Raw genomic sequence first — 14635 nt, forward strand, 5'->3', positions numbered from 1 at the left:
ACGTTAAACGAGTGGATCCCTCTCAGCTCACTCTGTAACCAGTTCACACGCCAAAGTTACCACTGACCTCAACTCATGCAACCAAAATAACTCAGTCAGTGCTTCATTTCATTTGCAGAGACATGCGCCCTCTCAGTGTTGTAGAGAATGAAGGCTTCCGTAATATGGTGAATACAACGGAGCCAAGTTACACCATACCCTGCATTTTCTTTACTAAGTACTGAGGAATGAAAGACTGACAGACAGACAGAACTACAGCAGACTGTTAACCTTTAAAGCAGGATCTAAAATATACTGTCTGTTTACAATGTTTTACTTTCTTAATTTATTTACCTAAAGAACACACATATATATCCTGTTCTGACTGCATGCAAAGTAAACATTTTCACTCAGATTTTAGAGTGTAGTGGTTTGTTTTTTTTATACTATGACAGTTTACCTAAAATTAGATTTTAAACATTAGCAAAATATCACCTTGCTTAAAGTATCACAGTATATCGCAATATATAGAATCGTAACCCATGTATTGTGATACATATCATATTGCCAGATCCTTGCTAATGTACAGCCCTATTAATACACAAGAGTATCTGCAAAAATCGAGAAGATTCTCTCGAGACTCCAGAGGCTTAACTGTTACATCTGGATTAAAAAAATGCAACCATTTAATGTTTAACTAAAACCTTTCAGTTTCAGTTTCTCATTTCATGATACTTGGGTCCAAAGATAAAAGGGCGCAGACTATTCTGCAGAGTTTAAAAACACACTCCGAAAATCTTCAAATCTCCACATTCCCACCGTTTAATGTTTAGGTATTCAGAGAGAGACTCACATGAGCAATAGCAGCAAAGTAGTAAATCTTCATCTGCACAAGCTTCTTCCAGTCTTTCTGAATCTTCCCGAGCATAGAGGCGGTGTCTGAGTTCTCCAGGGCCCGGCACGCCTCTTTATAATAGTCCACAACCTGAAGGAAACAATGAAGAAACCAAATCAGTGCGATATATCCACCTCTTCACGACCTCCAAGAGATCATAACTGGTAACAGTGTTTAGGATATGCACTTGTATTTCTAAATTTGCTGTTTTTGATTCTTTGACAAAATGTAAATCTGGCAGTTATTCTTTACTCTTTACATTGGGTCCAGATTTCATGATGAATGGACCAATAGAAATGCTCCTAAATGACCAGGAATCCAAATTTTTGGGTTTTGGGTTTGTGCATGACAGTGACTATGTATATGTGTTTTCATGACATATGCAGGTTTAGCTTCATATATCAGCAGTGCTGACTTGAAATGTAACTTTTGCAAACTTTAACTTGAAGAAAAATAAATAAATAAATAAATAAAAAGTGCCTTTATACCCTTTGATATGTAGTCATTCACTTATACCTACATTACTGGCGCAATTAACATCAGGTTCATAGGCCCTACAATAGAACTCTGTGGGACTCCACATGATATGCTAAAGCTGATGGTTCCCAAATTATAATAACAAATAACAACAGAAAACTAAAGTTTCTGCAACAGGTTATTAGATTAATAACTGAATAATAAACAGAGGTTTTGGATGAAGTCATTTACCTGAGCGCTGATCCTCGCAACAAGGAAACTCTTCCGATTGTCCAGCATTGACTTCTCCAAGAGGCACTCCTGGGCCTGACCCTGAAAACACAGAACAGCCTGAATGTGCTGCTCCTAAAAGCAGGTGTTTGTGGAGGGAACTGTATATATGTGTGTGTGTGTGTTGCAGGTGGTATTCTTTGTACCAGCATTAGATTGATGTTGAGATTAAGGATCTGGTGACTCATGTCCACGCTGTAGTTGTGGCTGAAGTGATCACGCAGGTACGAGAAGGCTCCAGCAGAGCACTGGAAATGTGTGCAGGACACCTTCATCCCCTATAGAGAGAGAGAGAGAGAGAGAGAGTGGGAATGAGGGCGAGAGAGGTGAAGTTAGAGTGCATTTTGGAGAGACAGTGTGAGTGAGTGGAGTGACACTAAAAGCCAGGGAAGGAAAGATATCTCTGGACTGTTAAGGATACCTGATAAAGTAAACTTAAGACCTACACTGACACCAATAATTAATATATATATATTTTTTTTTTATTACCTATGCCAGCTGACCCAATCTTTATGCTGTACAAACTGCTGGAATGTTGAGTAAAAATAAATATTCTATTGAATAATTAATTGGATTAGTTGAATTAAAAGGCTCCAGTGTTTCAGTGCATTTGTTCCAACTTGCAGTTCTACTGTTCTCTGCTGAAATTAGATTAATTTTCCAATTACACAATAAAATCCCAGAAACGCAACACAATTCAGCACCTAATTCAGTCACAGCTGTAATAAAAAAACACACACAATATATTTTACATTTATTAATAATGTAATATTATTGGCACCTCACCCCCTACAGAAAGCTCTAGTCAAAGCTGGGTGATGCTGTAAAACGCAACAGTGACCTCAGGAGGATATGGTGGTGGTGGTGATGATACTGGAGAGCAGCTCATCACCTCCAGACTAGTTATGGGGCCAGGCTTTGTGATCGTGGCTTTTCCTGTGCCAGTGTTCGCAGAAGGGGGGGGGGCTGAACCTCGTCAAGCCCAGGGAGCAAACATGGATGCGCGCTAGGCTAAAAGCTAATGCTAGTTGACACTAGCTTTTACCATGTCTTCTCGTCCGATCCCTCGATAACAAACTGGACTACCTCAGTCGTGTTGCATTATTGGCAATAACGGTTACATTATGGAAAAGTATGTGTTAAAGAATTTTATAATTTTATTTGTGTGTTAAATAGTTTTTTATGTCATATCAGAATTTCATGATAAATGGACCAATAGAAATGTTCCAAAATGACCTGGAATAAAATTGTTTTACATGGACCTCCATTCTCCTCTTGTAAAGATCATAATTTTGGAGGTATATATATATATATATATATATATATATATGTAGGTGTATTTTAGGTGTGACAGCAATGATATACAAATATAAATACTGTACTGGACACTGGTGGCAATTATTAATTGGAATTCCAACACTAAACATACATATTATTATTATTATTTAACATTCCAGTCATCAGTGAATAATATTTTAGCTGCAACTTATATTTTTTAAATGGTTGCCCTCAGGGCCATCTAATGATTTCTGGGAATTAATCTGTAATTTAAATTAAATTTCATCTAATTTCTAGTAATTTTCACTGAATTTAGTGGACAATTGTGCAACATGGAAAAATCTATCAAATGCTAAAGAAAATTGTTCAATCAGGATTTTGATTCCAGTGGTATATTGGGCAGAAGCACCTAAACCAGATCTCCCATTGGTTGGGACTTCACTGGTAGAACTGAAGGCCAAACACATCAGATTAACCTCCAGCACCATTACAAACTGCCTGTAGAACCAACCAATCACATTCTGATTTCCAGTATGTAAGACCTGTTTCACCTACAAAAGCACCACTCTAGTCCTTCTGGTGGTTCTAGATAGGCTTCAATCAGTTGTGGACACTGCTGCACTGCAACAGACGAGCTAAAATACAAGCTAACGTCTGTTACAAGCTTCAGACCAAAGATTTAAAAAGTACACTACTAGACTTCAATAAGGAGGCTTGTAGAAATCATGAAGATCAGCATCATCATACTGTTTGACTGAACACCTACCTCTTCAGATACTCGATTATCCATGGCTCCCAACATTGAATGAAGAGCTCCTGCAGAAAGAAGCAAAACAAGCCTCGTCAGCTCTTTAACAATACTCACTGTTCCTGGAGACGATAACCCCGATGACCCTGCAAATCCACACAATGCAGGCAGTGTCCAGCTGTAATGCTGTTAGTGCTCTAGAACTCACCCAGGTTGTAGAGGATGCAGGCCTGCTCATAGCTGATGTCCTCATGGGTGACAGTCTTTCCAGAAAATATCTCCGTCCTTGGAACAGGAGAAACCGAGAGACAAAGAAGCTTAAAGCCGCCCTAGAACATAAAACTGTGTGTATCTGGTCACGGTTCAGAAGGTTCAGAAGAACCTCCAGCAGAACCAGAACAGAGCTGGAAAACGAGCCAATTCCCAAACCCCAAAACTGTTACATCACAGTCTTCCCTCCTTATATTTAGATCCCCAACATTTACATAAAGCCCACCCACTAGACTAGAGACTTCTAGTCAAAGCTGGACTTCAGGAGAATGTGGTGGTGTTGACATTGGAGAGCAGCTCATCACCTCCAGGCTCTGCTAGTTATGGGAATACGGGTTGCTACGGGATCCAGGCCTTGTTACCACGGCTTCTCCTGTGCCAGTGTCAGCAGAAGGGGAGCTCAAACCCGGCATGCAATGAAGCGAAAGCCATTGAAGCAATTAGGGAGCAATTGTGGCGCAGGAGATAAAACCACTAGCTGCCAGTAAGCTATTACACCATGTGGGAGACCAGGGTTCGATTCCCAGTCTGGGTGCGCTACACCAATAAGAGTCCTTGGGCAGGACTCCTAACACTACATTGGCCCTCCTCTGTAATACTCTGGATAAGAGCGTCAGCTAAATGCCATAAATGCTAGGCTAAAGCCTTATGCTAGCTATCGTCCACTCCCTCAAAAGCAAACTGGACTACCTCAGCTCAACCTAACTGGTGCCAAACTTCCATCAGAATGGAAAGCACCGGCCTATGTTTTTATTATGGTAGGATTTGAGAAAGATACCCCTTAAAGCTAACCGGCTACAACCACGCTGAGAGGACACAGCAGCAGCACTGCCTGGTCAGACTTCAGTCTTCCATATAAGGAAAATCAGCGTTGCATTCTGAGGTAAAATAACAGGGTGGTAAACAGGCTTGTAAAATAAATAAATAATAATAACAAAACATCACCCTAAACAAAGTCACACACTTACTATTTATACACCAAACAACTTTACTCTATACATGCATTGTGTGGCCTCTTTAAACCACAGAATAAAGGGTGATCATTATTATATTTAATGTAGTAATTACTATGTAGGATAGTTATAATTATGCAGTTTCATTAAACAGTAGCTTGAGGCCAAAACAAAAAAGTTGGCTGGTGTAAAGTGATTATGTACATGAGTAATTTCTTAAATTTTGCACATAAAAGCAACACAAAGTGGCTTTAAAATGTCCCACAGTTCTGCTATATCATTAATAATTCGGGTTACATTTACTGAATATGTTGAATTACATGAGTCGGGATCATGCTGATGCTTGACTGATTGTAACAGGGGGAGAACGGTATCTCTGTCATTCCCACTCCGGGCCGGAACGCTGCTGCTACTACTGCACTATGGAGCTTTGGTGGAGCTGCAGGACTGTGACAAACCCGAGACATATTAGTGTAAAATCCTGTAGTATTACTCCACCGCCTCAGTCCACATACTTCTACACCTTCAGACCAAGCTTCTGGAGCTCTCAGCTCGTCCAGACATGCATGTGTACAGCTGTCCATGAAAACATGAATTTTAATTTCGCAGTAAATATATGATTTACACCCCCCAACTGTAGGGGGAGCCCAGGAGCAAGTAAAGGTGAATCTTGTACTAAAAAATGGGGGGGGGGATTACCATGAAATAGGCACAGCGGCTTCCTGCCCAGGACCCAAAGGCACACGGCTCTGCAGGTAGTGCAGCTGCCCAAAGTACTTCCGTAAAGTACTGCAGCCCTCGAAGTCCCTCGTCACGTTCACAGCACTCTGAGGAAAAAATAGAGAAGGGTTTTAATACAGCGCGGAGGATTATAGCAATTTTACACAGCCTGAATTTATACTATCTAGTGATCATCAGCAGTGCTTAAAAAGGTGCCGTAAGGAGAAAAAATGCTCAGATGTGGTTCTACAAGCCTATTTACCACCCTGTTACCCTGTACATCCCTCTGATTTTATTGGCTGGTTAACGTAATTATGACAGCTCAGAGTCACATAGCATTACCTAGCCCTGTAACAACAACAACAACTGTACGATCTGGTAGGGTTAGCTTATAGCCTAGCCCCCAGCTAGCACCTGCTGATTTCAACAGGTTGTCATCACTGCAATTCCCCAATCAGTGGTGCTTCCTGAGGTTGGCCCCTCCCCAAACAGCGTTTCAGACAGTCAACTAGTTTTAGCTTTTAGCCTTTTTAGCCTCGCTTCCATACTCCGCTGTGTTTAGCCTCTGTTCCAAGTTGCTGGTGGTTCTGACTCGTGTACTGTTCGGACCATCCTGCCCTTCGGATCAGCATCGCAGCTTTAGTGGATTAGCTGTTTAATAAGCACTTGTTTTGCTATGTTTTGTCAGGGCTGAAAGCAGCTCTGGTTGGTGCTTAGCGCCACCATGTGGTCTAGCACTGCATCATTTTAAGAGCAAAACAGCCTAAGATAAAACACTTACAACAACACCACTCTCCAGATTCATACTGGAGTGTCCATTTAGTGGATTCAGTGGATAAATCTAATGCTGTAACATGTTCTTAAAGGTTATTTTAAGGGATTTTGAGGTTTTCTAGGAGTCTCAGAGTCTCAGGGGTTAACCAAAAGAGATCTCACCAGGGTTCACCATAATTCACACCTTCACATTCACAAGTCTGCCACTTTAATAAGGAACTGGATGTGGTTACAGCGGGTTCAGAGAAGTGGGTGGGCATGCACTTGCTGACTTCTAGTGTTTGTTGTCTCTTCTGGCTGGTCTCCAGGCCCCTGCAACTTATCCAGAATGCAGCGGCACGGGTCGTCTTCAACGTTCCTAAATTCAGCCATGTCACTCCACTGCTGCGTTCTCTCTCTTCACTGGCTTCCTGTAGCTGCTGCCCAGGTCATCAGATTTAAAACCCTGACCCTGGCCTACAAAGCCAAGAACAGACCAGCCAGCCCCTCCGTACTTGATGGCGATGGTCAAAAGCCTGATCTGCACCAAGAGCCCTTCCAGCTTCAAGTACGGCTCGGCTCGACCCGCCATCCTTTAAGATCCACGGAAGACAAGCGTCCAGACTTTTTACTGTCCTGCACCGAAGTGGTGGAGCGAACTTCCCCTGGGTGTCTGAACAGCAGAGTCCAACACTCGCTGTCCTCAAACCCAGACTGAAGACCCTCCTCTTCTGAGAGTACTCAGGCGAAGAGAAGAGTACTATGGTCTCCATATTGACTTGTGTTTAGTAGAGTCTAAGATTAGAGGCATCTTTAATTATTAAAGCTATATTAAAACTAGCTGAGGTTTCTCTTAAGTAAATAGCAAGGCACTTTTGTAAGTCGCTCTGGAGAAGAGCGTCTGCTAAATGCCTTAAATGTAAATGTTGTACTGTACATCTGGGGGAAGAGGAAAATGTGTGAATCAGATTTTACACTGAACGACTCCTTGAATTATTCTGATCCAAATAATGAATCAATCTTCAACCCTCTGGAGTTTTCGAATGCGCCAGCCGTCAAATCTGATGTTTCTCGACGTTTCTATTAATATCTGTGTGATGACAGTGCAGGAATATGGTTCAGGCATTTCAGGAATCTCATTGCCATTGCCATACCTGACTCACATTCAGAGTTATGAGGCCGTGAAGACGGGTCAAGTCTTGGGCTTTGGCCGTGTCTAAACCCATTATCTGTAACTGGTGGATTCGGGTGTCCATCTATGGGTTGTGTTAAACTGACCGACTCTGACTGACTCAGAAACTCGTCTTCTGCCACTCGTCGATTATATACTACTGTAGTAGTGTATTCAGACGTTCCACTGCTTTAGTAAAGCTGAAACTCTGGTAAACCAGTTTCAAGCCCCACAACAATCCGTCCACATGAGTAAAAGGATGTTTTCCCTGAAAATATGAAGAATTTCTAAAATCGCCATGTTTCAGATTTACGGTCAGAGCATCTCTTCACACAGTGCTCTAAGTCACGTGGGGTCATTACAGAGAGCGCTGAGGTTGTTCTTTAGAGTTTTATATAAAACATGTGGGTATCATCTGATGTACAAGGGCCTTTAAAGGCAAATTTAAGAAGCTCTGCAAAAATCGTAGTCACCCCATGAAATAGGACACCCCATTAAACCTCATAGGACACTGGCTCGGCTGATTTCTAACAGTTCTGAGAGCTTTTTAACCCCCTTATCAGACTCCTCTGCATCTCCAGCCTTCTTTCTGAAGGCCTCAGAGAGCTCTCTGGATCTGACCATGATGGTGATCTTCTTCAGCCCTCACTTCAACCATCAATCAAGAGCAGACCAGACTAAACGTCTGAGGTTTAAATCAGACTCCAGACTCATCCAGAAGAATCCTCTCCAACCATGTTCTGATCATCTGCAGCTGATGTTCTGCAGCTGAGTCTGATTCTACATATTAGAAGGAGTAATAAATGTGTGTGTGTGTGTGGGGGGGGGTGTCAAACTTTTTCCTCACAGGAAAATTACATCTCTATTAATTTTTTATAAATGATGATTAAAGACATTTCTTTAGATGTGTGAGTTCAGTTAGATCAACTCAACATCTCTCAGTGTTGATCACATTAAGATCAGAGGGTCCATCGAGAGGGAAAACCAAGGGTCACTCTGCATTCACACTAGCAGGCGACAAGCCACTTGGGTCAGCCCAAGTGGGTCTGTCTGTCTGTTCAGGGGCCCACAAGCTACCGACAAGAAAATCTAATTAAAAATACCATAAGTTTCCCTATTTTTTCCTACAAATGTTGTATAAATGTGAATTTGTTCAAAGAGGGATTATCAAAAATCAATCATTTGCATAAAGTTGAGAAAATCTCAACTCAACTGGGCACTTGCTGATGGTCTGCTACAGGAAATGACTGGCGGCTTGTGGCTCTGTCTCCTGCTGGTCAGAGCACCTTTCGGCCCCAATCCAGGTGAAGTGACTGCTTCAGCATTCTCATAGACACTCGCGCACAACTCACCTGTCTCAGCTGCTCCAGCTTCTTCAGCTGCTCGTTGTAATTGTCTGGATCTTCTCCGTAGTTCTTCAGTATGAACTAAGCGTGGAAAGAGAGATGCACAGGGTCAGAGTTCAGGGCTCTACTGTAGTGAAGATCACTCGGGCAGAGATTTCCCACCACTTTTCTGGGCCTTGTCGGGTCGTGCTTAGGAAAATGGTCTGTGACGTAGGCCTACGTTTTTATTTCATATAAAGCTATGGCACGATAATCACAAATATTGCAAAGTAACAAATCACACTGTGATCGTTAAAATGTTTTTTATAAAGTATTTAATATTAAGAATAATAAATAACCGCTGAACAAATTAATAATAATAAATAATAATAAAAAAATAATAAAATATATATATATAGAGTATTTAATATTGAGAATAATAAAGCTGGGTGGGGCAGGGCGGACGAGCTCCGACAGGTGTACAGGCTCAGGTATGGTCGGGCTCTACTCTAAGCTCTAGCCGAGAGCCTGTTCTACCACACGTCCACTTCTAATGGAGGTCAGAGAAGACCAGGTCAAAACAGATGAACTTTTAGGGAGGTTCTCCATTTGGGTCTTAGTTCAATTCAGTGGTTCTTCCTTATGCTTTTAGGGAGGTTCTTTTAGGGAGAGTGGTTCTTTTTCATGCTCCTAAGGTGGTTCTTCTTTTAATTCCTGGCTCCTCCCTGTCGGTCTTCTTAATGCTCTTAGGGAGGTTTTCCTTTTGGGTCTCGGCTCCTCCAGCTCTTCTTCTTAAGCTCTTAATGAGGTTCTCTGTTCTCCTCATGCTCTTATGGAGACTGTTATTTTGGGTCTTGGCTGGATCTCCCTCATGCTCTTGAAATGAGGAGCTTCTCATTTAGTGCAAGAAAGCTTTTAAAAGTTTCCAGACCTGGACAGTCTTGCTATCGCTTGGTATCGGATCAACAAGGCCATTAGTGGTTTTGATCCTCTCTGGTAGAAACAGTCGCGAAAGAACATACCGCCGTCCCGACTCTAGGAAAGGGGAGAGGCTAATCTACTGGAAGCTGAAGGTCAGATTACCGTTTCAAGGCCAGATTTTAAATCACTTAAGTCTGATGAGTAGTTTGTAGCGTTCAGCTCAGTAACGCACAAAAACCATGACTTTTCGGTTTGGGGGGCTTTTTGAAGAGCAGGAATTTAGCCGCCAACAAACGCCACGTTCATATTTCAACCACTGGTGGGCGCTCTCCTCATTTACGGCGTCTCTGGCTGAACTGGATACCTGGACAGTTCTACGGCTCCATCTCCACGCCTCATGTTTTTTGGTGGTTGGTGTGGCACAACAGATAACCCAGCACTACCTGCCAGTGAGCTACCACACCATGTGGAAGACCAGGGTTCGATTCCCAGTCTGAGTGACTGTGCTGTGCTACACTAATAAGAGTCCTTGGGCAGGACTCCTAACGCTGCATTGGCCCTCCTCTGTAATATGAGTAACCCTGGAAGTTGCTCTGGATAAGACAGCGTACAGGGCTCAGCAGGTACCCTAACCACTAAGTCCACTGAGTCGGTCCTGGTGTTTTGGAGTGGTTAATGAACCCAGTCTAATGAACCCAGTCTAATGAACCCTGCGGCTGATCAGTGTTTATTAATCACAATATCAAAACTCATCACGATCCGGTAAGACAGCGTTACGTCGTCCAGCTTCAGCTGGCACCGGCTTTGGCAGTTGTGGATCAAAATCGGGTCAGAACTGGAAAAATGTGGCTCGTCACATCACTACATCACTACTGTCAATCATCAAAATTAGGCATCATTAGGTCCAGCGGACTAAGACCCCACTAAGACCCCATCGCTTTCACAATGATCAGAGGACCGCTGGTTCGAATCCCGGTCATGCTGCTAGCCATCAACCATCAACCCCCGCGAGAGCTCTGTCCAGGGTGGGTAGACGGCTGCACTGCGGGCTGGTTGGTTGGCTGGTTGGTTGGTTTAGTTGGTGAAGGTTCGAAAAATGAAAGGCTAGACGGCGCTCGCGTCGGAGGGGGCGTGTGTTGGCCCACCCTCACCAGTGTCGGGGCAAATTGGCGGCCCAAGGAGAAAACGTGTGAAAACTGGATACATTTATGATTTAAAAAAAAAAATTAGCTTCTTATCAGCATAGTGGGCGTGGCTTACAGTAGATGTCCCCCTCGCTCCACCCCAACTTCTCCACACACCATCGCTCCACCCCAACCTCTCAGCGCCACCATCGCTCCACCCCAACCTCTCACCGCCACCATCGCTCCACCCCAACCTCTCCACACCACCATCGCTCCACCCCAACCTCTCCACACCACCATCGCTCCACCCCAACCTCTCAACGCCACCATCGCTCCACCCCAACCTCTCCACACCACCATCGCTCCACCCCAACCTCTCAACGCCACCATCGCTCCACCCCAACTTCTCAACGCCACCATCGCTCCACCCCAACCTCTCACCGCCCCATCGCTCCACCCCAACCTCTCAGCGCCACCATCGCTCCACCCCAACCTCTCACCGCCACCATCGCTCCACCCCAACCTCTCACCGCCACCATCGCTCCACCCCAACCTCTCCACACCACCATCGCTCCACCCCAACCTCTCAACGCCACCATCGCTCCACCCCAACTTCTCAACGCCACCATCGCTCCACCCCAACCTCTCACCGCCCCATCGCTCCACCCCAACCTCTCAACGCTCCATCGCTCCACCCCAACCTCTCAACACCACCATCGCTCCACCCCAACCTCTCACCGCCACCATCGCTCCACCCCAACTTCTCACCGCCACCATCGCTCCACCCCAACTTCTCACCGCCCCATCGCTCCACCCCAACTTCTCAACGCCACCATCGCTCCACCCCAACCTCTCACCGCCCCATCGCTCCACCCCAACCTCTCAACGCTCCATCGCTCCACCCCAACCTCTCAACACCACCATCGCTCCACCCCAACCTCTCACCGCCACCATCGCTCCACCCCAACTTCTCACCGCCACCATCGCTCCACCCCAACTTCTCACCGCCCCATCGCTCCACCCCAACTTCTCAACACCACCATCGCTCCACCCCAACTTCTCACCACCACCATCGCTTCACCCCAACCTCTCACCACCACCATCGCTTCACCCCAACCTCTCACCGCCCCATCGCTCCACCCCAACTTCTCAACACCACCATCGCTTCACCCCAACCTCTCACCACCACCATCGCTTCACCCCAACCTCTCACCGCCACCATCGCTCCACCCCAACCTCTCACCGCCACCATCGCTCCACCCCAACCTCTCACCGCCACCATCGCTCCACCCCAACTTCTCAACGACCCATCGCTCCACCCCAACCTCTCACCGCCACCATCGTTCCACCCCAACCTCTCAACGGCCCATCGCTCCACCCCAACCTCTCAACACCACCACCATCGCTCCACCCCAACCTCTCACCGCCCCATCACTCCACCCCAACTTCTCAACACCACCATCGCTCCACCCCAACTTCTCCACACCACCATCGCTCCACCCCAACTTCTCAACGACCCATTGCTCCACCCCAACCTCTCACTGCCACCATCGCTCCACCCCAACCTCTCACCGCCACCATCGCTCCACCCTAACCTCTCCACACCACCACCATCGCTCCACCCCAACTTCTCCACGCCACCATCGCTCCACCCCAACCTCTCAACACCACCATCGCTCCACCCCAACTTCTCACCACCACCATCGCTCCACCCTAACCTCTCCACACCACCATCGCTCCACCCCAACTTCTCCACGCCACCATCGCTCCACCCCAACCTCTCAACACCACCACCATCGCTCCACCCCAACCTCTCACCGCCACCATCGCTCCACCCCAACTTCCTCAGCGTCCCATCACTCCACCTTGCTTATTAGCATAGTGGGCGTGGCTTACAGTAGGGACACACCCACACCGAAATGACTAGGCCTTTCATGAGGAGCTCAAGGGCTGTGATTTACTGATCTACTATGTTTTTAATATTTAATTAAGGTCATTTTTCATTTCTGAGCCAGTAGGTTCAGTCCAGTGGGATCAGATCTGATGCTTCGAGATCTTTCTGAGACAGAACCGAACCTTGGGCTCAGACTGGATCATCATATTTACCTGAATGGACTGAAGGAGATCTGCAGGCTCAGAGATCATGTTAAGCCCAAATGTCAGAATTTGGGACCTACCCGACCCAGCTGGGTGTTACAGCCAACATAAACAGCCCGAAAGTCACATCCACTAGCTATAGCTAACAGGCTAACCGTTAGCCACCTAACAGGCTCCCGAGCACTGGACCAGCTGTAGCTAGCTAGGTGGCTAACTGGTTAGCTAGCCAGCATTAGCGTTAGCCAGGCAACCGCACGGGCAGCCACCCGGAGACCGGAGGGAGCCAGCTGCCCAGTCAGCCCGGACATGCTGCGGGAGGCCAGCTGTGTGTGTGTGTGTGTGTGTGTGTGTACTAGGGAGGGCTGCCGTTTCTCTGCGGGGCCGCGGTGCCTCTGTGTCCGCTGCTCACCTGCTTCACCGCCGCGCTGAACTCGAACTCCCCCGCCTCCTTCAGATCCAGCCAGATCATCGGCATTCGCGGCACCGCCTCCATCCTCCCAGCCTGGCGTGTTTAGGCTGACCGGGCAGCAGAATAAAGCGGGTTTCTCTGAAGTCCTGCGTTTCTGCTGTATTCTAAACCACTGTGTCATGTCCATAGGAAACTACCGATGTTTCGGACATGACGTGGGGTGTGGACTCGACTGTGCATTGTGGGTAATGTAGTCAGAACGGGCGTGTTGTAGTTGTTTGGGGCAGGAGCTGGTTTTCTGCTTTTCTTTTTTGCAATTATTTATCTATTATTTTTTTATTTTATTAAAAGAAACTAAGAACATTTTAAAGATGGTGAGAAAGTGTGTGAAAATATTAATATTAAGACAAATCAATAAAAACAGAATCATAAAAGACTAAGATAAAAGGGAGGGAGAAAATAATAAGCTCAAATTTATGATTTTCAACATGGTCAAAGTGGATAGTCCGGACTGGGTGGATGGTCAGAGGTCCATGAAGTCTCCTCAGTGTCCCATTGCTCCACCCCATCTCTTCAACGCCCCATCGCTCCACCCCATCTCCTTAAAGCCCATTGCTCCACCCCATCTCTTCAACACCCCATCGCTCCACCCCATCTTCTTAAAGCCCATTGCTCCACCCCATCTCTTCAACGCCCCATCACTCCACCCCATCTCCTTAAAGCCCATTGCTCCACCCCATCTCTTCAACGCCCCATCACTCCACCCCATCTCCTTAAAGCCCATTGCTCCACCCCATCTCTTCAACGCCCCATCACTACAGCCCATCTCCTCAACGCCCCATCACTACAGTCCATCTCCTCAACGCCCATCACTACAGCCCATCTCCTCAACGCCCATCACTACAGCCCATCTCCTCAACGCCCATCACTACAGCCCATCTCCTCAACGCCCCATCACTACAGCCCATCTCCTCAACGCCCCATCACTACAGCCCATCTCCTCAACGCCCCATCACTACAGCCCATCTCCTCAACGCCCCATCACTACAGCCCATCTCCTCAACGCCCCATCACTACAGCCCATCTCCTCAACGCCCATCACTACAGCCCATCTCCTCAACGCCCCATCACTACAGCCCATCTCCTCAACGCCCCATCACTACAGCCCATCTCCTCAACGCCCCATCACTACAGCCCATCTCCTCAACGCCCATCGCTACAGCCCATCTCCTCAACGCCCCATCG

General features: G+C 46.3%; 1 protein-coding gene across 1 annotated transcript in view; it reads right to left on the reverse strand.

The window, feature by feature from the left end:
* ptpn23a (protein tyrosine phosphatase, non-receptor type 23, a) overlaps positions 1–13600 on the reverse strand; it is a 28494-nt gene extending 14894 nt beyond the window's left edge. The window contains exons 1-8 of the mRNA XM_072692506.1: positions 13391–13600; positions 8867–8941; positions 5570–5697; positions 3856–3932; positions 3666–3715; positions 1768–1899; positions 1583–1663; positions 833–964 (exon numbers count right to left, since the gene is read on the reverse strand). Coding sequence (XP_072548607.1) covers positions 833–964; positions 1583–1663; positions 1768–1899; positions 3666–3715; positions 3856–3932; positions 5570–5697; positions 8867–8941; positions 13391–13474 — 759 coding nt within the window. The 5' untranslated portion in view covers positions 13475–13600. The remainder of the gene's footprint in view (positions 1–832; positions 965–1582; positions 1664–1767; positions 1900–3665; positions 3716–3855; positions 3933–5569; positions 5698–8866; positions 8942–13390) is intronic.
* Between the last annotated feature and the right edge of the window lie 1035 nt (positions 13601–14635).

The sequence above is a fragment of the Salminus brasiliensis genome, chromosome 1, assembly GCF_030463535.1.
Source record: "Salminus brasiliensis chromosome 1, fSalBra1.hap2, whole genome shotgun sequence".
NCBI classification, from domain to species: domain Eukaryota; kingdom Metazoa; phylum Chordata; class Actinopteri; order Characiformes; family Bryconidae; genus Salminus; species Salminus brasiliensis.